This window comes from Dryobates pubescens, chromosome 21 (assembly GCF_014839835.1).
Source record: "Dryobates pubescens isolate bDryPub1 chromosome 21, bDryPub1.pri, whole genome shotgun sequence".
Taxonomy (NCBI): Eukaryota; Metazoa; Chordata; class Aves; order Piciformes; family Picidae; genus Dryobates; species Dryobates pubescens.
In genome coordinates this window covers 21668398-21690357 of record NC_071632.1, presented here as the reverse complement: position 1 = coordinate 21690357, position 21960 = coordinate 21668398, and the positions used below count along the sequence as shown (strand labels likewise).

The following is a 21960-nucleotide window of genomic DNA, read 5'->3' as shown; positions in this document are numbered from 1 at the left end:
TTAAGACGACCTACTTAAGACAAGTCATAAAAAAGTGAGCTTATGTGTTGGTCATAAATTAAGCTGTATTTTGAAGTTGCTGCATTGTTTTATTTATCTTGCTAAGAAATCTCAACTATTTATGTCAGTGCAAAGTAACCTTTATGATAAAATGTTTCACTGATTTGAATACAAAGAACAAGTGACAGGAGTGACCCACATCACTGCAAGGTCCCAGTCTGCTTCACAGATCCTCAGCTATTAAATAAAATCCCCCAAACAGATATTTGTGGCCCTGCTGATGTATGTACCTACAAATGCAATAGGCAGTGGAGTGAAATGAAGGCGGAAAGCCTCCTGTTACATCTGAGCTACGCAGCCTCACTGCCAAATCTGCTCCCTCTTGGGGGTTTTGGCCACACTGGGGGCCGCTGAACTGCTGAACTTGGGCAGCCTGGTGCTGGATTTCCTTTGTCTGCCAGCATGGTGATCCAAGAGGCTTTCCCTGCCCTGTGACAGCAAACGAGGATATTGGCAAATTGAGTCCCTGTGGCAGAAATCCTTCCTGCATCCCACATGCTCCCAGGAAAATGTGTTGCTTTTTATACACAAACAAGGCCTGTGAGTTTTATTGATAAAGTGCTAGCTTAATCTTTGGTAACAGGCAGCAAAGACGGTGTGGCTTTGATTTCCGCGGGGCCCCTCTCTGTGCACTAAGTGATGTTACAGGGATCTTTAATGTTCCCCGAGAAGGTTTGTGTTTCAAAGAGGGTGCATTAATTAGCAATCATTAATATTCTTCACGATTTCTAAATTGGCCTGGTGGTGGGTGTGTATATGGGGAAGATGATGGGTGTTGGGTTATTTCAATGATACAAGCACATGGGATGTTTTAAAGAAGGAAAGAAAATGTGGCGCAAGCATTGGGTTGCATTCCAAAAATGCAGGAGGAAATGTATGCAACCAGATGTTAGAAGTAACAGATGATTTCCTGGTCATTGTGCATGAATTCTTTCTAGCCTTGTGTATGTCCTGATAATCGCATGGCTTACAGTATAGATACAAAGTTTGTTTTGTTTTTATTTTGAAAGGCCTACGGTATGCAGCCTTTTTCCCAGACAGCAGCAAAAAACAAGGTGAACAATTTTTGCACTATGTGGTTTTGAATTGTCATATTTTCTATTACGTTTCTGTCTTCCATTAGGATAGCTTAGTTTACTATATTAACCACCACCATCATCCATATCACTTCCTAGTTTGAGTTCAGTCCGCATTATGTATGTTTGTAGTTGGATGGTTTCCTCTCTCCCGGGGGCTGGCGGTGCTTCCTTGCACGTTACGCTTGGAGGTGGTGGTGCCGCGGGTGCCCTTTAACCAGGCATCTCCGGAGCTCCTGCTGCCACCTGGTGGTGTGCTTGGTAAATGCAGACTTAACCGTGTTTGCAGCCGGTGGGTTTGACCTGTCCTACCCCGAGCCCCGGCGGTCAGAGTTGGAGCTGATCTGCACGTTCTACTCCCGTTGAGACTTATGTAAACCAAGAGACTAAACGACATTTCGTTGCTGTTGGAGCAAAATGAATGCCTCTGACCTTGCTGTTGAAGTCGATAGTGTAGTTGTTCACAAGGGTTTGTACCTTTGTATTTTATTAACTATTCAAATGTTACAGAAATGAATGTTTTTTTTATATACTTATGCACTAAATATACTGCATTCAACTAAAGATATTTTCTGTGAAAGCTGAGTGCTTTTATTTAGAAATACTGATGTTTGCAAAACTTTATAGTGTGAATACCAAAGGAAACTTCTTCTGGTGTCTTATTTAACGTCATGGTTTCTGGCTTGAGCATATGATCTTTCTTGCCAGCAAGTATGTTTATGAAATTCTACAGCATAATTCCCAGCAATGGAATATCTGGGATATACTAATAAATAACTACTGTGAATTAAAATGAAGACTCCTGGGATCCTGATTCTGTGGCTTAAATTCCTCAGTAGTCATGACCCTTTGGGGTCTTCTCATTTTGATTTTTATCTGATGGATCTTTGATCAAAACTGATTATTGCTTAATTGGCCCTTTACTACCATATGATTGTTTAAATTTTTGTTTCAAAAAGAAGACAGATGTTACACTTAACATGAAAGAAATATAAAGCAATACTTTATTCTGATTTTTCTCAGAGTAGAGGCAAATCAAGTACATCCAGAATGCAGTATCTTTAGTTGCTTCTGAAATATTGTAAAGTACTCCGCAAGTGCAGTGCCGCTTGGCTTTGTGTAAGGGGAAAGATCTGGTGAAACGAGCATGTGTTCTTTATATCCAGTTTGGTGGTCTTATTAATTATGCCATTCTGAGACACACAGAATTGTCAAATAAAATTAAATCAGGGGAGATGATAGACAAATCAAGTTACACTGTTAATCTGAACTAAGGAGTTCAGAACTCACTGGTTAAGGGTTGTTTGGTATTTTTTTCACTTAAATGTACTGCCCCTGCAGTCCATCATTCATGGGATATAAGCTTCAGTATAGGCAGTCTGAGTTGGGGCTGTTCCTAAACCTCTTCTATTCATGGGGGCTTTGGTCAGATGAATTATGTGCACAACATGGCTGCTCCTCAGCAGGAGGGACTGAAGTGCCACTTCTGTGTAGCACTTGCTAATGCTGCTCCATTGGAGGAGACCTCTCACACAAGGACTCAGCTGAGCCTAGTTTCCAGGCATGGGAAAGTGGGAATCGGACAAATGCCAGTCTGGCAGTCGGTGGGAACTGCTCACTCCACTTTTACAACATGATGTTAAAAATAGCTGGGTCAGATTTTTATCAAGACAATTTATTGAAGAATAGGAGTAACGTTTTTTTCTTCTGAGATCTGAACCCATTGAAAAGTGACATCTGAGATGAAAAGGCACTGGGAGTTTCATCTGAGATATGACAGCTATTTTGTCTCCTAGGTGTAGGGAAAAGTGTGGCATTTCAGATAGCAAACATAAACAGTTAATGGTGGCCACTGGCATTTCTGTCTGGTTTAGTGCTATAGATTCCTAGAGAAAAATTCTGCCTCCAAATTAGATGCATGCTGCTCTCATTTACTTCAGCAAAGCTTGTGCACACGTTTCAAAGGTCAGAATTTGGCCTTTGGGCCTGAAATTTCAAGGAAAAATGTATTAAAGACATCTGTGCATCAGCAGAACCATATCCTGTGTCTTCCATAGAGCATTTCAGGAGTAAAACCAGTGCTGTTGGGCCCTGCAAGTGAAACATCTTCTAGTTTTTTAATTGCACTGAGATTGCTTAGCAGAAACATTTCTTGCAGTAATAGATTTATGATTTCATTGCTTTTTTGTAACTCAACACTTTGATGCTGAAAAATTATCAATTTTAAGAGAATAAAGAGTGGAAGGCACCACCCTTCATAAAATTACAGTTGAAAGAACTGTAACGATCAACCAGAGGGGAGCTGGCCCAAGGAAATAGGTATGGTCCATTGAGGTGCACAAACTTCTGTTTGTAGTCTAATGCAGAGAGGTCAACAAGTGTTTTACACAAAGGTAGAAAACAAACCCACTTTTCCTTGTGGACCGAGCTCGTATTTGAAATTGTTACTAACCAGACACTTGAAAACAGTAAAGCTTGGCATTCCTTTTCTGTTTGAGGTAGTGTGTATTGAATTGATTAAGATCTTTAAGCATGTAGATTTTCCCGGGTTTTAAACATTATACGCTTCTTAAAATGTTTATAATGTCTAATTGCTGCTGGATTTCAAGACATATCAATTTTGTTTAGTTTTTTCAGATTTTGACAGAATGTCATACCAAAATGTTTTGTATTTTTTGTAGGACTGGGAAACAGAAAATCATGACTGGTATTGTTTTGAATGCCATTTACCTGGAGAGGTGTTGATATGTGACCTGTGTTTTCGTGTGTATCATTCCAAGTGTTTGTCTGATGAGTTCAGGCTTAGAGACAGCAGTAGTCACTGGCAGTGCCCAGTTTGCAGGGTGAGTACCTATGAGATTTCATGTGCTGATCAGAGGGTTGATGTTCATTCATAGATTCATTAAGGTGTCCAGATGGTCTGGCCAGGTTAATGGACAAAGAACTGTGTGTTGAAATGCTGATACATAGCTGGAGCATCTATACAGAGATACCAGCACACAGTGCATGTAGCAGATGGCCCTTTTTGAAGGCTCCAGCAAGTTCTACCTATGCACCTGAACACACACAGGATCCTGTGTGGGAATGTGTGACTATGTGCATGCCCTGTGTGAATGGAGAGTGTGGAAATCACCAGTAAACAAAGTGCTGTGTTGGATGCTACTGCTTTTCCTTAATATTTTAATGAATCATAATGTAACATTTTTGTATTTTGATGACTGCATTCTTAATATTTTATTAAGATCATATTTTACATTCTAAAGCCACAACCATGTCACTGATAAGGGCAATATAAAAAAAAAACAAACCAGCAGTGAAATCCTGCTTCTCATTTAGTTCTGTGAATTCTGTTGGTGTAAAAAACAACAGTCTGGATGTCACCAAATCCATGCATCCATATCTAAATTGCTTTTTGTTTGAAATCGCTGTACTTGCAAGTATGGTAGGGAGCCAGCAGAGTATCTGTAGCTGCTTTCCAGGAAGGAGCAGGTGTGCTGTCTGTGTGCCATCTGAAGAGTAAGTGTTCTAGACAGGATGGTGCTTATTGGTGCCTGGCCTTGAATCAGCCCAGTACTTCTGGCTGTTGTCATCTCCACATCACCTCCCCCAATCGCGCATGTTTCTAGACATCCTTAAATGGAGGGAATAATGCATATGAATGTTTAAGATAAAATTACTGCTGTAGAAAGACATAAAGCTGCCAGTTGCATTCTGCCTTGGATTGCTGGAGGAAGAGGAAATTCCCTTGCTAGAAGCTTAGATCTAGCTTTGGAGAAGCAGATTGACCCTGAGATGATCTGTGCTGCAAGGAATACAAGGGTTCATGCACTCCATAGTGCAGAGAAGCAGTTTTTGGAAAACACACGGATTATTTTGTTTCAAAATGGCACTTTGTGAGTGCTGTTACCTTAGAACCAGTTGTAAAAACTCTGTAGCCTGTTAACTCAGATTGGGAGTTCTCAGTGTTTAGGAGATAGTAAGAAAATCAAGCCTGCCTCAAGGAAGTGAAAAGGGATGGAACAGAAGCAGTAATAGGGAAAAAATAGTTAAGAATAAGGATGTGTGCCAAATCTCTCCAAATTAAATTGGTAGCATTAAATTTTGCTACTCAGTGTTCCCCCTGTTAAAAGCAAAGAATGACCTTAGATGTGAATTGCTTTCAGACTTAAGTAAATCGCTTTAGTAATTGTTGGTTCTCAGCAATAGGTATTTACAGTTGTTATAAATAGTTAAAATTAAGTAAACTGGATCCAATCCCACTCTAATTTATCAATAATTTTAGATGACACCTGGTTTAAAAGCCACCTTGCATATGAAGTGGCTTCTGACATCTGTCTTGTAACACAGATGTCATCAGAGTGGAAATGCTGAATCATTGCATGAAATATGCACAGATGCATAGGGTGCTTTAAGAACAGTTTGGCTTTTATCCTGGAGCCTTGAAATCCTTTATGACAATAACAGTAAACAAATGCCTGGAAAAATATCCTGTGAAACTCAGACCATTTGTACTGTGTCTTTTTCTTTCTGCATATTGATGCCCTTTATATTATACAAGGACTAGGGAAAGATTCTGGGGACTCTTAAATGCTTCCTGCCCCAGAGATCTTTGGCTTACTCGATGCCTCAGATGATGATCAACCTGGGTTTGTGAATATTGCCATTTTGAATACCATGACATTGTTTCCACCCTCTGTGTTGTCCACTTCTATTTTCCTTGAAATTAGTCCATGTTACTTCAAGCCCTAATTTTGCAAACTTGGACTAAGGAGCCTTGCACAGTCCCTGTAAGCAAGGAAGGTTTAGTCTATCACAGGGGTTAGTATCCTTGTGTCAGTCTTCATTATTCTTCTGCAACTTTCTCCCCACCTTCCTAGGAGATGACCTGATTTTATTTTAAAAGCAAGAGAGGCTTGTAATCAAAACACTGTGGTAATTTGGAGAGCCCTGGCTGATGTCCAGAGGACATAAGAGGGTTTAACTCTTACGTAAGGGCAATGGGATTTGCTTTGCATTCTCGGCAGTAAATATGTATGCCCAAGAAAACTAAGAGCTGAGGCTCATCTGGGGATTTCAGAGCTCTTGAAAAAGGTGAAGTAAAAGTATGTTTGAAATGTAATATATCGACAGAAATACTCTAAGAACACTTCATTCTTATGTAAAGATTGCTTCTGTAAAGCTGCCAAGGTCAGCAAACCTTTGGGTTATTCATTTCACAATTGCTGGTTGTACTAGTTCAGTCCACCTGTGCAGCTTTGCTTTGCACACTTGGCTACTCAGAAACATTTTATAAAGGGCACTGCCAAGCATTTGTTCACAACTTTAAAATATTTTTCCTCCCGTAACACAACAGTTTTGTTTCTCTCTTAGTGGATTTTCTCCACTGCATCCATAAGCAAGAATGTCCAGTTCCTGGCTTTTATTTTAACTTGACAGTGCCAATCTGAGTGTTTTGTACCCTACATAACTCTCATCAGGAGTCAAGAGTCAAACAAAGTTCAATTCAAACCACATTGCAGTGACCGAACATTTTCCCTGACTGTTGACTAATCATTGTCCTAAGTGAAATAAATTGATATTATCAGCAAAATTCCTGGTAGACAGGTCACAAGAGGAAGCCTCAATGTTGAGTGAACTTAAGAGTTGCATTCCCCACTACTGGAATGGTCCATTTGAGACAGGGTCAGTCAACTTGATCTCTGAAGGTTGCAGGAGACTTGTTCAATTATTGCTGCTCTTTGGTTAGATAAAGGGAGGAAATTAATTCTCTCCAGCTGTTAATTTAGCTTGTAAAGATTAAGTACTGCAAAAATACTGGTACTAGTGGAAGTTTCAGTATTTCTGAGGTTTACATATATGGGAGTAAAGTGAACTGTAGAGCTTAAGATCTTCAATGCTGTGCTGAGAAGTATTCTCTAAGTAGGCTATTTCTGAGTTCTAGTACTGTACTAAGCATTTCATACAGCACATAATACAACACCATGCAGTTCACATGCAACTTGAGACAGAATCTGACAAGTGAGAATGACAAACAGTAAAAAGCCAGAAGCACAATAAAATGAGGGTTATTTGAGTTACTTAAGTGCTTAGGTCAGAAGGGTTTAGTACTAGCCATCAGTCAGAATGGTTTACAAAATGCAAGGAGAAAAGAAAGAATCTGACTGTATTGCCTTGCTTCATGGGCTGCTATGGTAGGAATTTGCTATATAACTGTGGCATGAAACATCCTATAAAACAGGATTTGGCATAATCAAGCAAGTAATAGCCATGGATTGGTGGGTGAAGGGTGGTCCTAGTAAAGGAGCAATGCCAGCACCACATGGCTCAGTACACAGAGCCTTCACACAGGAGATTGTGGTGCTCCTGTGCACATTGCAGCCACATACACGCTTGAGTAAACAGGGAGGCAGCAGAAGTGGGCACTGCATAGGACATATTTAATAAAGTAGAAAGGAATTTGTTCACAGCAATGAGGAAACTGGAAAGCCTCCACTTAGAGCCTCCTACCAACTTCTCTGTGTGCATGCAAGCATATTTAATTCATAGGATGCTTCATATTCAGAAGGTGTTTAATACCATGCAGGTGCAAACTGATCTGTGGATTTGACTAACATTTACAAAAGCAGATAACACTTTGGAAAGCCTTGAGAGGCGGATCTTATGCTGTATTCTGCTTATGCAGATGCTTCTGGCTGTGCTGCTTAGGACACTGGTTGCTCTAAGACCCATCCCATGTGCCTGCATACCTTTCTTAATGGTACAGGAAACCTGAGGGTTGGAGGTTTAAGAGGGTGACAGGGCAGCAAAGCTTTCCATGTGTAGCACCAAATTCCTCTGGAAATTTAAACCCTAAACGTGTCTAAGGGGCAGTGGGTAGAGCAAGGAGTTACTAAACAGCAGTGGTAAATGCATGTTAGATTCATGACCATAGTTCTCCATAGATACGCTCCTAGAAACCTACGTTGCTTCTGAAAATGATAGTGGTGCCTTAGAAACATGCATCTGTCACTGAACAGCTTTCACCTACTCCATCACCGAAGTGAAATGAAGCTCCTTGATCTGTATAAAAAAATGACAGTTGGGAGAGGAAGGGAAAAACTATTAGTTAATGGGAGATTAGAAGGGAACCACTGTCCATGGAGAAAATAGAATATAAATGCTTATAGCTAGACAGAATGCTGGCACTGTCACCTTGCATTACTTTGAGTTTCCCAGCTTTTTCTCTTAAATGAAAGATTGCAGCAGCTGCAGCATAATGACTGTTGCCACCCTGGGAGTCAAGTGCTGCATGCTAACTTGGGTTCCAAAGGATAATCACTTCCATGGTAAACAGCACTACTGTAAGGTGAAGTGTTTCTAGCTGCTGCTAACCTTGGGATTTGTAAAGTCTTGCAGTGAATTCCTGCACTATGAGCATGCCACACCTGCACAGTGCAATATATTGCTAGCCTCTGTAACAGCTGAGTGCTATTAGTATCTGGAGGATTGAATATGAACAGCAATGTAAATCGCACCTCCAGGTAGCAGCTCCTAAGAAATAGGTGTGCTGCAGAAAATAAAACATAGGTAAGGTATTTCCTGTACCCACAAAGCAAGGAGTTAGATTGAGGCCTTCACCTTTTGCCTGCCAGATTCCATTAATCTTCTCCATCAGGATTGGTATTGAGAAGGTTATTACTGCACTCCAGTGTATATCCAGATGCTTGACCAAGTCTTTCAGTTTACCTTGGTTCAAAGAAGAGTTGCAGATTTCTTTTAAAGATGGCCCTGTGGTGGGTTAAGCACAGTAGGAAGCTAAACACCACACACCTGCTCTCTGATTTCTACCCAACTCTCAGTGGGACAGAGGAAGAGAAAAGGAGGAGTTAAAGCAAGGACAGTTTTGAGTTGAGATTAAAAAATGTTTAATGAGTGAAAAAAATGGAAAAAGAGAGAAAAGAAAACAAGTGATGGAAAGGCAATTATCCTCCACCCTCCTTTGGTAGACTGATGCCAATTCCTGAGCCAAAGATGCTTAACCCCCTTAACCCACCATGGTTTATTCTTCTCATGGAATATCTCTTTGTTTAGTTCAGGTCATCTGCCTGGTTTGTGTTTCTGCCCAACCTCTTGTGTATCCCCCAATCATTGGTGAGGCAGAGTGAAACAGCAAAGGCTTGAGGCTCTGCAAAACTGTTCAGCAAGAGCTAAAATATCAGTGTGTTACCAGCACTGTTTTGGTCACAAATCTAAACCACACCACCATATGAGCTGCTATGAGGGCAGTTAATGTCATCCTAGCCAGACCTAATCTAACTCTATATTAAGATAATATGTCCCACAAATAGGATGCCTATAAGTAAAAAGAATCTGATAGTCTTTGGGGGCTGGACTGAATCTTAGCAGTCTCCTTGAAAGAAATTTATACTCAAAACAAGGTTTTCAGTAGCGTATCATGGTAGATCTGACTGTAGGAAGAGATACACAGTGGGTCTTGCCACTTTTACAGGTTCACAAACCACCATTGTTGATTTCATTTCCCAAAAGTAGTAAATTAAAAGACCTAATTGTCATGTATACATGCTTCTGTATCACTGTGGCTATAAGGGGATCTGAAAGCAGGTACATTTTCCTGTGTCACTATAAATAGATTTCATGCAGATCCTATCCGCCATCTAGTATTACCTGTTTCTTGCTTTAAATGGCTCTGGGCTGGCTTCTCTAAGAACACTACAAGTCTTCAGAATAAAAAAGTGTGTGTGGGTGTTAGTAAAAAAGTACACAATTTCCATTATAGCTTCTGAAGACTGTGAGTAGTACCTCCTAAAGGCTAAGCTCTGCTGAAAAGAAAAGCAGTTGGATTATAACTTGCTTTCTACAAAGGGTGAGCAGCCTTGCCATAAAAAGACATTTTGTTGGCTCATAGGCTTCAGTTCCCTAAGGAACTTGGAGATGAAATTTTTCCTAATTCAATGTAGGGAATTGAAGGAAAAGTGAAGACGTTCAAGCTTTCCTGAACTGGCACATTCATTGGGGCTTAAGATGGTATTAATTGCTGACATCAGTAGTGACAGAAAACCAGCTATCTTTTCTTGTGATCTGAAGGATAAGACCGTAAGCCATCTATCTCAACACAGTCTCTTCTAAACTGTCTTGCCCAGCAGGGCATGAAAAATGGTTCACATGAATTCTGAAATACTTTCAAAGGGTGATAAATTCAGAACCACTTCAGAAAAAGAAGTGCAGCAGGACTAGTCAGTGCAGGTTTTACTGTGTGCTAGTAAGCGTCAGGCTCTTAAAATGCTGTGTCATTAGTAAGCACACAGCACTCCAGGGGCCTAAAATGACAGCAGTGCTTCATGATGGAGATAATTTAATGCATGTTTGGGTTTGCATTTGTGGCAGCAATGTTGGTTTATGCAAAACTGAATCCAGGGATTGAATTCCAGCAGAATGCGCACTGTCACAGCAGGAATAGTATACCATGAACATACAGAAGGTGATTCAGGTAGACAGGACAGGGTAAGGTTCTGTCTCATTCCAGAGTTTGGAAAAAGAATCGGGGAGCCATTAATATTAATAATGCTTGAATGCACAGTAAGTGTTAGGAAGTCCTGTGTTAGCCCTCTCCAGAGTAGTGAGTTTTACTCAACAGCAGTAGTGCTCTCTGAGGAAAAAACTATAGCATTGTTCTGCTGCCTGTGGTGTCTGTATAGGCTCATAGCTGAGCTGTTAGTGCAGCACAGATTGCCGTGGCTCTCTGCATGCTGCTAAACAATCAAATAAACAGCCTCACTGGTAGTGCTGTGTACAGTTTTGATTTAAGAAAGGGCTAGTAAGCACAATCCTGAACTGTGTAGGCTGCACATTTGCTGAAGCATAGGAGCCAACCTGTGGTTTTCAGTGTCTGCAGTGTGTTGCAGGAGGAATATAAGGAGAGGAGACACAATCAAATCCAATTAATTGATTTTTTTTTGCACTAGTGTGTAAAGTGTGCTCTTGCCATGTAATTTTGTAGAAGCTCAGTACTCAATGTATCTACTCCCTCTGTATTTTCAGAGCCATATATAAGTACATCAGGGAACAATAGCATGCTTCTAGTGATTAATAATTCATAAGCCTCATACCTCTTTTAGCTACCTGTTAGGACATGGATTCTGTATTTTCTTGTGTTTGCTAAGCAACAGACCATCAAAATTTGAGGGTGCAGGTGTAACTAAGCCAGTTTGGTCCACACAGTTTGTATACAGGTTGTGATAGGAGGCACAAGAAAGGGAGAACTCAGCTTGGCTCTCAGTGCATTTGGATGTGTGAGAAGGAGTGAATGTTTTTGCAAGAGATTTGAGCAGTTAGAAATCACTTTCCATGCCAGTAAGGCCATGCAGAACTGTGCACAGCTGCTGTGATCTAGAATTGGAAGCGCTGGTTTGTGAGAGCGCACTAAGCATTTGCAGAGACCCACCTGCTCTTTAGCAGCACCTGTTCTGTGTGCAGGGATCCCTGGTAGCCTGGATTGATTTTGAAGGATGGAGACAAAGCTATAAGAGAGGGAAGAACTCTAAAGTGCCAAAAAAAATAATAAAAGCAGTTTGTGTTCCAGAAACTGGGTTAGGTTTTGTGAAGGAAGAAGCACAAAAATCAACAACTGCCCTGAGTTTTTACTGGCTAGAGCCTATTGAGTGCCTCCTAGAGAGTGTAGTTTTGCCTGGTAAGCACAGAATTTGTCGATGGTACAGGATATTACTTTAAAAATAATTTCATACATTACTGAAAATATTAATTCCTTACTAATAAAAAGACAATCCTGTAAGTTTTAACCTGCCTTGCTCCATTGCTTTATTCTAATTAGACACTTTTTTACATGAGGTCTTTTGACAGTATTATGGATACAAGTAGAAATAAAACTTCTAGTACATCTGAGTTTTCAGCCTAGACATGGTGCAACGTAGGTAGTTGTGTCATGTCAGTGTTGCTAATTTCCCTAAACAACTGTGTGATGCAAAGTTACCTCTTCAAATAATGTTACGATACAGAGAAAATGTTTATTGAATGAATTTTGAAGTCATGTTTAAATCAATGCCATGTTTTTCCTTGGCAGAGCATTAAGAAGAAGAACACCAGCAAACAGGAGATGAGCACCTACCTGCGCTTCATCGTCTCTCGTATGAAGGAGCGGGTGAGTGAGACAGGGAAGGCATTGAATGGCTGAGCTGCAGTGCAGAGGCTGTACTGTGCTTCCCCATGGAGGGACTGCGCAGGGAGGGGGCTATGTCATTTCATTTCCTGTCTTGTAAGTGGTGTGAGGATTTCCACGTTCACTGAGTAGGTCTCGTCGCTCGGATTTGTGTCATTCTGGCAGAAGGAGCTCATGCCATGGGCCTGTGACTGCTCTGAAATGGACACTTTGCGGGTTTGAGACATGTAAGCTGTTCATTGTAGGTCCACAGTCTGTATTCTTCACCTGAAATATTCCAAACTATTGCATTTTTTAAAATACTTTTGTTGCTGTTTTAAGCAGATTCTAAGTGCAGTAGCTGATGCTATTTCCTGGTCCTTTCAGGCTATAGATCTAAACAAGAAAGGGAAGGACAACAAACACCCAATGTATAGAAGGCTGGTGCACTCAGCTGTTGATGTTCCTGCTATACAGGAGGTAGAGTGACTTGATTTCTAAATTCCACATGGTTTATGGTGACTTTTAACAGTGAAGATAAACTTCCCATTTAATTCTCCTTGTCCCAGTATCTCAGTATCCTTGTGCTCAGTGTTGTGTCCAGCAGATGAACATTTCCACCTTTTCCTTATAAATAGGTAACAGAGTACAACTGTTTTGAGTGGTGCCTAGTTTTCAGACAGGGAGTACCCTAAGCTCCTTTTGTACTAAGGTTTTACTAGGAGCTGTAGGTAGCTCAAATCTTTAGAGAAATTACCTTTTGTCTACGTCAACTGAATATGGATTTGAGTGCCTGTGTTTGCATATCTAGCCCAGTGGTTTTGATCATATTTCAATTCTAGTCATTATGCCCTTGTGTAGGTGTCAACTTTGTAAATATCTAAATGATTCATAAAGAACCAATCATTTTGTTGGTCACAGAAAACCACGACATCTGTTTTGCGTTAATTGTCCCAAAAATAAAGTACTAGTGTTGTCCTTTTTTTCTCAATCAAAGGTCTGACCATGACTCATGTAAATCAACTGCATATGACCAAAATGAACAGCATATTCATCTTTATTCCTTGCTGCAATTGGATTACTGTGCAGTGCTGTATCTTGTCCTTTACACCCATAGATGTGAAAAGCCTTTGTGTTATCATTGTTACTGAAACATGGGTAAACAAGAGCTTCACTGACAGTTCTGGGGATCAACACTACTGGCTGGCTTGAAGTAGAGCAACATGAGTTGAGCCTGAAAACAGTCAGGCTTTCCTTTCACTGTGCCAACTTTGCCTGCTTCCACAGGTCTTTTGGCTTTGATAACATCCTAGAAACTGATGGTGTTTCATTTGATGATTAGAATTCTCATGGGGCTTTTGGCAGAGCACAGCTGAAAATGCTGCATTCCTTATCAGACAAAAGACAATTAAGTGCACAGCTCCATGTAGTCTTTCTTACGAGTTTGGAAGGCTAAGGCAATCAGCCTTCCTCAGAAAACACTGACTGTCAAGTGAAGATCCTGGAAGTATAAAGGCAGTCAGCAGTGATTTGAAACTGGATGTTGTATGAGGGTACAAAATCTTCACCTCAGGAAATATATTCTAATTTGAAGTGTTCTGGGCTGTGTCCTATGTTGAAGCTACTCTAGATTTACTATATTAGAACCAAGAGAAATGTTTTTAAGCTCAGACAAATATTGAAGCACGTACAATTTAGTTCTGAAGATTGCATAAAGGGACCCGTGCAGGTGATGTTCAGGTACTAACTAACCATGTCAAAGGACTGTGAGTATTCCTTCTGTCTGCAGGAAAGGCAGCGCCTGATCTGTGCTGCGTAGTGCAGATTTCTGTGAAAGCTTCTCTGCATACAACAACTACAGCCCTGTAGCAGGTTTTTCACAGTCATATGTTTTCTTTTGTGTAGAAAGTAAATGAAGGAAAGTATAGGAGTTATGAGGAGTTCAAAGCAGATGCTCAGCTGCTTCTACACAACACAGTGATTTTCTATGGAGGTAAAGTACTACATTTACTGCTTGCTTTATTTGATTTATCTCAGAAGTTCTGGATTGTATTTGGTATTAGATAATCTAAATATGGATAAGGCTATTTGACAGCCTTTGAAAATCAAAGCAAACTGCAAGGGGGAGTTCTTCCCTGCAGATACAGCCCACATTAGGCAAACTGGGACAAGAGTGGGACCAATCTATTTGCAGCATCAGAAGATCCACACTTTGTAGGTAGGGAGAGATGTGAATGTGCTGATAAAGAATGCAGAGGTGTAAAGGGAAATACATAAATAGTCTGTGCAGCATTACTCTGTGCAGAAGTACTTATGTGATTGTGCCTGTGTTCCTGTCAGGTGGTGAGAAAGCAGAGAGCCTTGTTTTAGGACAATGAGAGTGTGCCATTAAGACACCAGCAGAAAAGGAAGTTGGATTCATATGAAAAGCAGCACTGTCTCTCTGCTCCTGTTCGCTACTCAGGTGTATGCTCAAATTGTTGGGTTTGAAAGCTCCCAGAAGTATTTTTGCATATAAATGTGCAAGAGTAAATTTAGATGGAAGGGTTATCCAAGTGACTACATTGGTTTTTATTCTCAAGCAAGACAATTACAGCATGAAAGTCATTGGAGTGCCAGCTGCAAGTCTCTATGCTCACACCGTGTGTTTTGTTTCCTAGCGGACAGTGAACAAGCTGACATAGCCAGAATGCTTTACAAAGACACATGCCATGAAGTAAGTAGATCCAAGTACCAAGATGCAGACTAGATGTTTGATTTTCCTGTCAAAATCTGGGAAAACTCTTCTTCATATTGCAAGTAGAAAGGATGTGAAATTTGTTATAGATTTTACCTTAACAGCTGATTCAGAATTCTTTCTTTTTTTCCTTTGGGTTGTTTTTGGCTGTTGTTTTTTTGTTTTATTTTGCCACTAGGCTATAACTTGGAAAATACCAATATTCAAATTTTTAAGTTGTGAAAATAATCTAGTAATATATAATTGGGATAAAAATAATTGTGCTTGCTAATACAAATTCTGTGCTAGGTATTGAAACACAGCAGTCAGGGGAGACCAGACAATGAAGCTAAGGAGCTGTTATGCTTTTGCCATTTGTACAGCTGAATTACTTCTTTCAGAATATACTTTAAATATTTGATGAATTTAAAGAACTACTCTTTGCATTTAGCTGTGATAAATCATTAGGAATTGAATTTGTCTCCTCCCTCTGCCTTATTTCTCTGAAACACGAGTAGCGTCTCTCAGCTTACCTCAGTTTCCCACCTCTAGTTTGCACAGGCAGAAGTAACTCCCCTAAATTAGGAAGCAGGGCTAAAAAAACCTTACTACTTAGGAGAGGGATACAGTGCTGAAGTCACAGAAATAGTATGGGGTTTTTTTACTTGTGTAACTTTTTTTTGTTTTTCAGCTGGATGAGCTTCAGCTTTGCAAGAACTGTTTCTATTTGTCCAATGCACGACCTGACAACTGGTTCTGCTATCCCTGTGTATGTTGCTGACACAGATACTGAGTTGTTTGTTTGTAGAAGCCTGCAGTGCTGGTGTCATTAATGCATTGAATATGCCATTTTAGTAAGCTTGTTTCAAAAGCAGGGTTTTGACTCTGTGAGCTGAGGTGTTTTGCACAAGTGAAATGTTGATTGAAGTTCACAGCTGCACCCACCTAGGTTATAAAATTTGGTTATTAGCCAGTTACAAGAGTCTCACAAGAACATAAGGAGCTTACAGAAATTAAACTTTATTCCTAGGTGAAGCTGTAAAGACAAGTTTAATGCTGGGCTGTGTAAGGTATAGTTCCAGCAACTTTTACACCCTCTTCAGGTTTTGTATTTTTTTTTCTTTTGATCCAAGTAATGCATGTAATGGGGAAATGTGTACTGTAAGGACTTGAAAGTAAAATAGCAATAGACATAAACAGCAACCAGATTCTTAAGCTACTAGCACACTATAGTGATTCTATGATTCTATTACAGCAAAATATTTGTGGGAGATAGCAACAGAATACTTCAATAATAATATAATATTTTTTTCCAGATACCTAATCATGAGTTGGTTTGGGCCAAAATGAAAGGCTTTGGGTTTTGGCCAGCCAAAGTGATGCAGAAAGAGGATAATCAAGTTGATGTTCGCTTTTTTGGCCATCACCACCAAAGGTAACTTATTAATTCCATGTGCTGCTTTTTCCAAATAACACTTACAAGGATTTATCTCATCTAGTATGCTGTAAATCCTGGCTCTGCTAGTTGCCAGCATTAGAAAGGCTGAGTACTTTGTTTCAGAAAACTTAAAGCTCAGTCTAACACATACATAGTTATTCAGTGGCTCAGAGATTCCCTATCCGCAGTTGCCACAGAGATGTTTCTTAATGCTATGTTAATTAAAGAACTCAAATGATCTTCAACTATTTCTTCCAAGTCAGTAGCAGCCTGCTAATCCTGGCCAAGGTGAAAGCTGGACAGAGAGGTGCTCTTACCACCAGCAGTGTTGACTTTGTGCAGTGTTCTCTAAGCAGGCACATTGCAATTTTGGTTTTTTATAGCATAATATACATGACAAATGTCTCTATTTCACTGCTAGGACATTGACAGGGCTCCTACTGGGAGCCACTTTGCAATTTCAGAGAATAACTCTTTACATTGGAAATGTCATTCTCAGAGATCACCTTCTACATCCATCTCCAGTTTGTTTACTGATTTGGGTGGATTGTAGTAGTATTGCTACCAGTGGGTGGACTATTTTATTTGGCTGTTTGATTTATGTGCCTGTGATGTGAGGAGAAGAGCCATTTGCAAGTAATTCCTGGGTGTTGGGAGAGTGGTGTATTTGGGTGCATCCCAAAAGGGCCTAGGCAATTCCGTAACTGTTTTATGAAGCTGTTTCGATTGCCCGTAGCGTAACTGGGACAGTATATACTTATTTGCTATGTGAACTGCCAAGATGTTCTAATATTCATAAAGTGGATAAAGGCCAAGATCCTTCATCTGCTTTTTTTCCGAATCTGCGTGTGCTATATTCCACAGGGCCTGGATCCCCTCTGAAAACATTCAAGACATCACAGTTAACATCCATCGGCTGCACGTGAAGCGCAGCATGGGGTGGAAGAAGGCCTGCGATGAGCTGGAGCTGCACCAGCGCTTTCTTCGTGAGGGGAGGTTCTGGAAGTCAAAGAATGAGGATAAAGGAGAAGAGGAGGCAGAGTCCAGCATCTCTTCCACCAGCAACGAGCAGGTGAGTGCTGCTACAATGTCAGCAGCCGGGGCACACTGTTAAATGGTACAGAGATGACATCTTTTTTGTTAATCTACTGTTAAATTACCCTTGTGCTCTGCCTGCACTTCTGTGGTGACAGGAGGAGGAATGAAAGACTTGCTCCTCCTATGTTTTGTAGCTCAGGAATAGCAAGAATATAGTTTTCTTTTTCCCTCACTTTCTTGGATGACCTCTGGGAAGTTTCAAAATGTCTGTCACTGACCACACCTTGATGAGACAGACCAAGATTTCTAAACTTTAAATAGGAATGCTCAGGTTCAATGTCATGCACATCAGACAGGCTGCAGCACTGCCTTTCTGGACTCTCATCAAGGAACAGCCTTTTCATAGCTGAGGCATCTTCACTTTAGACTGATCCATGAGAAACACCAACCATAACATTTTCAGCAAGTCCAACTAGAGTTAGGTGCAAGTGTTGCACTTGAGGATCATGTGACCAGCAACTGATTAAAGTAATTAATTATATTCCTGCAAAACAAGAAAAAAAAAAATTGCTTTAGCTAAAGTGAGAAGCCCAAGGGGCCAAGATACAGAACTTTTCATTGTCATATGGAAAATCCCTTCTCATAGATACATAGAATAGACCAGGTTGGAAGAGACCTTCAAGATCATCGCATCCAACCCAACCCACCTAAACCACTAACCCATGGCACCAAGCACCCCATCAAGTCTCCTCCTGAGCACCTCCAATGACGTCGACTGCACCACCTCCCCCAGGCAGCCCATTCCAATGGGCAATCACTCTCTGTATAGAACTTCTTCCTAACATCCAACCTAAACCTCCCCTGGCACAGCCTGAGACTGTGACCTCTTGTTCTGGTACTGGCTGCCTGGGAGAAGAGACCAACATCCTCCTGTCTACAACCTCCCTTCAGGTAGTTGTAGAGAGCAATATGGTCACCCCTGAATCTCCTTTTCTCCATGCTAAGCAACCCCAGCTCCCTCAGCCTCTCCTCATAGGGCTTGTGTTCCAAACCCCTCACCAACTTTGTTGCTCTTCTCTGGACTCATTCCAGCAAGTCAACATGGCTGAACCTTATCTGTCATTCCTTGTCCAAGAGGCTGTTACATATTCACTATTACTGACTTGGCAGGGAAATTTTTAGTAGCTTGCAGTGTACTTCTTTGTGTTTTGGGCAACCTTTTTCCTGGCAACCTCTTCTTTCCTCATTTTCAAACACTATCCACTCTCTAAGTCTGCTTGTTTTGAACCTCCTCCTTTGCCCTTTTCTCAAGCAGCCTATCATCCAGATTGTGGCTGAAAGCTTTAAGCTTACAAAACTGAATGTTGCTGTAAGCTACAGCAATATGCGTTTAGTTTTTTTGTAGCCTGATTTGCTTAGCTAGCTCCTTTATTTCATGTTATGTATGCAGTGATGTGCCTGCTTATGACAAAACACAAACACAGTCACAGCTAATACTTATGAAAGGTAACAGTGGCATTTTCCCACTTTTTCAAAGAGGTCATTTGTAAGGTTTAAAGTCTCTGTATTTTCTATCCAGCCCAAGCATTCATCCTTCCCTTACACCTGTTTCACTGGTCTCCCAGATACAGGAGCATAAGAGCAGCCACCAGACTCAGTGCTCTGCAGTGCCCTGTCACTACCAGTAGCTAGAACTGGATGCTTTGAAAGCAGAATTCTCAGCAAGTGGAGCAGTGGGATCTGCAGGCAGGATCTGTTACCAGAGAGGCACTGTGGCAAGTTCATTCTGCACATTTTCATTTAAGAGCAGTTTGTGCTAAATTAAGCAATTTCAAATATTCACAACCAAAAGGTCCATCAGTTGTGTTACAGTGAGTGCTGCTCCTGTGAGCTGCTGTTTGGAACACCTCAGCATTCTTTGCTTCCTGTCCACAGCTGAAGGTTACTCAGGAACCAAGAGCAAAGAAAGGGCGACGTAACCAGAGCATGGAACTCAAGAAAGAAGTAAGTGACCTCACTTGCCCTGTTTGTAGAGACTGCCAGCTACAGAAACTCTGACATTGTAATAGACACTCCTTCAATTTCTGTCCAGCCCCTAACATTCTGTGACTGTGATTGTGCACAGTTCTGGTGAGAGGATTCAGGACTCTATCTGAAAAGGGGGGCTGTGTATTTTAGCACCAGATTTATGTGGGATAGCCTGAAATACAGACCCTGCTACTCCTAACAACAGGGCCCCTCCTGTCCCATTGGATCTGACACTGTAGGAGGAACCTTCATTGATGAAGGCAGTGACAGTTATGTTCCCTGAGATACAAACTACATTTGAATACAAGACACACAGATTGCAGTTTAGGATATCTCATCTTTTTATTGTTTTCTCACAAGCAAATGCTGTAATTTGCTTCACATATTTATGTCTTAATTTTTGCCTTCTTAGCTCTGCTCTTAGGTCAGTGATCCAGAAGTCAGTCACTGGGGCCTATTAGAGAGTAATCAGTTGGAAAAGCAAATACACAGTCAGCCTTTTGATTGGTGTGAGCAGTGCCCCATAAGTGTTACAAGGGATGTCTGCTTTGTCTGTACAGTGTTAAATGAGCTTTAAAAAAAAATTAAGCTTAAAAAAACTCAACAAATAACATTTATCTGTATCTTCAGGCACTCAAATGTCAGTGAGTTTGCAGGGGTATTACTCCTGCCTGTTAGAAAGAGCAGGAGCAATCAATGCCACAGTGTAATAACACAAGCAGCTAAGTTCACTGCAGAGCTGTGATTTCTTTCTTGATAATTGTGTAATTACAGAAAGTTTTTGTGGCCATTCAGGTCAAGTTCTATGTTATTGGAAGCCAAGACTTAGATGCTCATTTTTCTGTCATCTCCAAAACCCATTTGAAGTCCTAATCAATCTTTGCAGCAGTTCTATCAAATCAGTGGAGTATTGCAGACCACAGTAGAGCCTGTTGGGGCACAGTAAGCTCAGAGTTTGCCAAGAGAGTTCAGACACCTTTGCCATGCAGCTACAGTGTTTTCATGGAGAATGGTAGGGGGAAAATATACAGCAAACCTTTAGCAATCCCAAGGGATCAGCAGTGGTTTGGCACAGCCTTTCATGTTGATTTTGGGAAGCAAGGCTGGTGAGTGTGGCATCCTGATGCCATATACATGGTTCCTTCTGGAGGGCTCTCAGCTGCTGATGGCAGAAAAGCCTGGCCAGAGAGCCTACCACTGTCTTGCTGGTTCTCTTCAGGGGTCTGACATTCCATTAACACTGAAAGGTCTTCAGCAAACACCCTTCACTTTCATAGGTATTAGTCAGGTAACATTTTGTCTCCAGGGGTCACTGCAGGTTAACTTGTTCTATTTTGATACCTGGATTTGCAAGCTTATTCTTTCTCTATAGGAGCCAGAACCTGAAACTGAAGCAGTGAGTTCAAGCCAGGAGATTCCCACAATGCCTCAGCCCATCGAGAAGGTTTCAGTCTCAACTCAGACCAAGAAGTTAAGTGCCTCTTCTCCAAAAATGCTGCATCGGAGCACCCAGACCAGTAACGATGGAGTGTGTCAGAACATGTGCCATGACAAATATACCAAAATCTTTAATGACTTCAAGGACAGGATGAAAGCTGATCACAAAAGAGAAACGGAGAGAGTAGTGCGAGAGGCAGTGGAAAAGGTAATGCTTACTGACCACCACCTGCACTCTGCTTTGAGGAGTGTGGATTTTTTCCAAAGAGACCACACAGACATAGTCTTCAGCACTGATTTTTAGACCATTTCCATACCAACAGACCTATCCTGCTTTTTTTGATTCTTGCCCAGTGGAATCGGTTTGTGATGCACAAATGAATCTCATTGCTCATTCACAAGTACCCATGTCCAGAGCCTTTGTCTCCATGGTCAAGTGTGTTGTAAACAGTGGCACTGTTTGAATGCTACTCAAATAATTTTCTTGCTGTCAGTCTTCTGATCTGAACATTAAACAGATTCAATGAAATTTGTTAGAATTTTCTTACCTAATGATAACCTGTTTGAAATTCAGTATCTTGAGCCTGAGCTGGTGACCTTTGGCTGAAAAAGCAGGACAGTTTAGAGGATGATTTGTCTCATCTATCTTAAGTTCCTACCCTAAGACAAGATGAAATTTCCTTCAGGATGAAGGACTACGGAATGAACCTGGGGAGTTTAAGTGTTAATCCTATAGGATTGAGACACCAAACTTCTAGATCACTGAGGGAGGGGAAAGGGACCCCACTGAGTGAATACTGAAAGATGCCTTTTCTTGAACTCAGGGGTGTTCTATTCTGCATTTTCCTTTGTGCCCTTGTATGTAATTGCAGAGTTAGTCAAGATGAAGTCTTTGGCTAAGAAAAATTCATAAATTTGTAAACTGATCATCAACACAATGTGTATGGAACCTGTTCAGCTGTTGTAGAGGCCTAACAGAACAGAAACCAGGGGCACTTTGATGGTGAACATTCCT

General features: G+C 40.9%; 1 protein-coding gene across 3 annotated transcripts in view; it reads left to right on the top strand.

Moving 5' to 3' along the window:
- The window catches only part of ZMYND11 (zinc finger MYND-type containing 11), a 100792-nt gene that overhangs the window by 70806 nt on the left and 8026 nt on the right, over positions 1–21960 (top strand). Inside the window, exons 4-14 of one of the 3 annotated variants that reach the window (XM_054171455.1) lie at positions 1071–1115; positions 3818–3979; positions 12214–12291; positions 12676–12768; positions 14194–14281; positions 14949–15004; positions 15696–15773; positions 16321–16439; positions 17307–17514; positions 19416–19484; positions 20881–21153. In XM_054171455.1, coding sequence (XP_054027430.1) covers positions 1071–1115; positions 3818–3979; positions 12214–12291; positions 12676–12768; positions 14194–14281; positions 14949–15004; positions 15696–15773; positions 16321–16439; positions 17307–17514; positions 19416–19484; positions 20881–21153 — 1269 coding nt within the window. The remainder of the gene's footprint in view (positions 1–1070; positions 1116–3817; positions 3980–12213; positions 12292–12675; positions 12769–14193; positions 14282–14948; positions 15005–15695; positions 15774–16320; positions 16440–17306; positions 17515–19415; positions 19485–20880; positions 21154–21960) is intronic. The other 2 variants (XM_009899353.2, XM_054171456.1) reach the window with 2 other exon arrangements.